Source organism: Aspergillus pseudonomiae, assembly GCF_009193645.1.
Source record: "Aspergillus pseudonomiae strain CBS 119388 unplaced genomic scaffold BDV37scaffold_332, whole genome shotgun sequence".
Lineage (NCBI taxonomy): Eukaryota > Fungi > Ascomycota > Eurotiomycetes > Eurotiales > Aspergillaceae > Aspergillus > Aspergillus pseudonomiae.
Genome location: NW_022476324.1, coordinates 1 through 1,425, shown reverse-complemented (window position 1 = coordinate 1,425; position 1,425 = coordinate 1). Strand labels below are relative to the sequence as shown.

The 1,425-nt window shown below is 65.1% G+C and overlaps 1 protein-coding gene across 1 annotated transcript; it reads right to left on the bottom strand.

Moving 5' to 3' along the window:
- Positions 1-8: 8 nt before the first annotated feature.
- BDV37DRAFT_290043 (uncharacterized protein) lies at positions 9-1,383 on the bottom strand (the record flags this gene model as incomplete). Its single annotated transcript, XM_032088630.1, has 1 exon — positions 9-1,383. A coding segment is annotated over one exon (1,375 nt), but the record flags the coding sequence as incomplete, so codon positions are not given.
- Between the last annotated feature and the right edge of the window lie 42 nt (positions 1,384-1,425).

The window sequence follows — 1,425 nt, the reverse complement described above, 5'->3', positions numbered from 1 at the left end:
CGGGTCACTGTCCATCGCAGAGTCATTCTGCTGCTGGGGTGGCCAGGGTGTTTGCTGAGATGGTTCGACGGGAGGGTGCCCGGTGGACGGTTGGGCTGATGCCTGCGGCTGCCCGGGATGCACCAGTGTTCCCTGACACGGGTCTGTTAGCTGGGCGGACAGCGCGGCGTTTACCGGTTGCGTTGGAGGGGCGGTTTGCGTCGCTGCCTGCGGCAGTCCCGCCACGCCGGGCGCCCAGTGCTGAACGGGCTGGGGTGCGGTCAGCAAGCTGCCGCCGTTTGGGACCGCAGCGGCAGGTTGGCCGTGGGCCATCGGAAACGAAGGTTGCGGGGGTGCCCCTAGACCAGCTTGCACAGCTTGAACAGTATGAGCAGTTTGAGCAGTCGGACCAGCTTGAACAGTTTGAACGGTCTGACCAGCTTGCACAGCCTGACCAGCTTGAATAGCCTGACCGGTCTGGACAACTTGACCAGTTTGGCCAGTTTGAAGAGCCTGACCAGCCTGACCAGCCTGACCGGTTAGAAAAGCATGGCCAGCTTGTACAACCTGACCGGCTGGGCCGACGTAGAGCTGGCCGGAGGGGAGGTGACCAGTCACCTGCGGGTGCAACGAGCCGTATGCGAGAGCGGTAGGGTGCATCGACTGGTTAACCTGCGGCTGCGCGGGATGCGGCATGCCCGCAGCCACGCCGTGACTCACTGACTGTCCGGGATAGGACCCCGGCGCCACTCCCGGCGCCGACGGCGGTTGAACAGAGGTAATGTGCGGGACAGTATCCGTGGTCCATAGCGGCGCTTGTGGCGCTTGGGATGCAGTGGGCATGGGCACCAGGGGACGGGCGGGCGGCCCTGCTGGGCCTGGCGCAGGAGCCGTCGTCAAGCCAGCCGTGGGCGGTTTGTATGCCACGGACCCCGAGTAGGTCGGGGGCTGCGCCACAGTGTTCGGCACTCCCAGTTGACCAGCTGGCGGATGGTCAGGGATGCCACTGCGGGGAGCCGGTGGTGACGGATTGGAAGCCTGGCTCTGCGGAGGTTGGGCGGTTTGCTGAAGCGGATGGCCGCCCCCTACCGCTGCGGCAGCAGTCCATTCGGACGCCGCCTGCGTGCTTTGCACGGCTGGAGGCTGATGCTGCGCAGTCAGCGTCGACGGCGCCGCCGGGGTCGCTGACGATGGACCGTTCGCCGTCTGCGGTTGAACAATCGGCGCGTCAGGACTCGGAACCGCAGGCGAGGGCGATAAGAGGCGCGCCGGACCAGCAGGCGAGCCAGGTCGTTCATCGTCACAGCATGGCCACGGAAGCACACTTTGCGGGATAATGTCGGCATGGGGACCTTTCCGGATGAGGGTAATCAGTGCGCGGTTGGGTCCCAACGCTTCCTTCATCAGTGGAAAAAGGAATGGAGCCTTCCTCCAGGCCATCTGGAG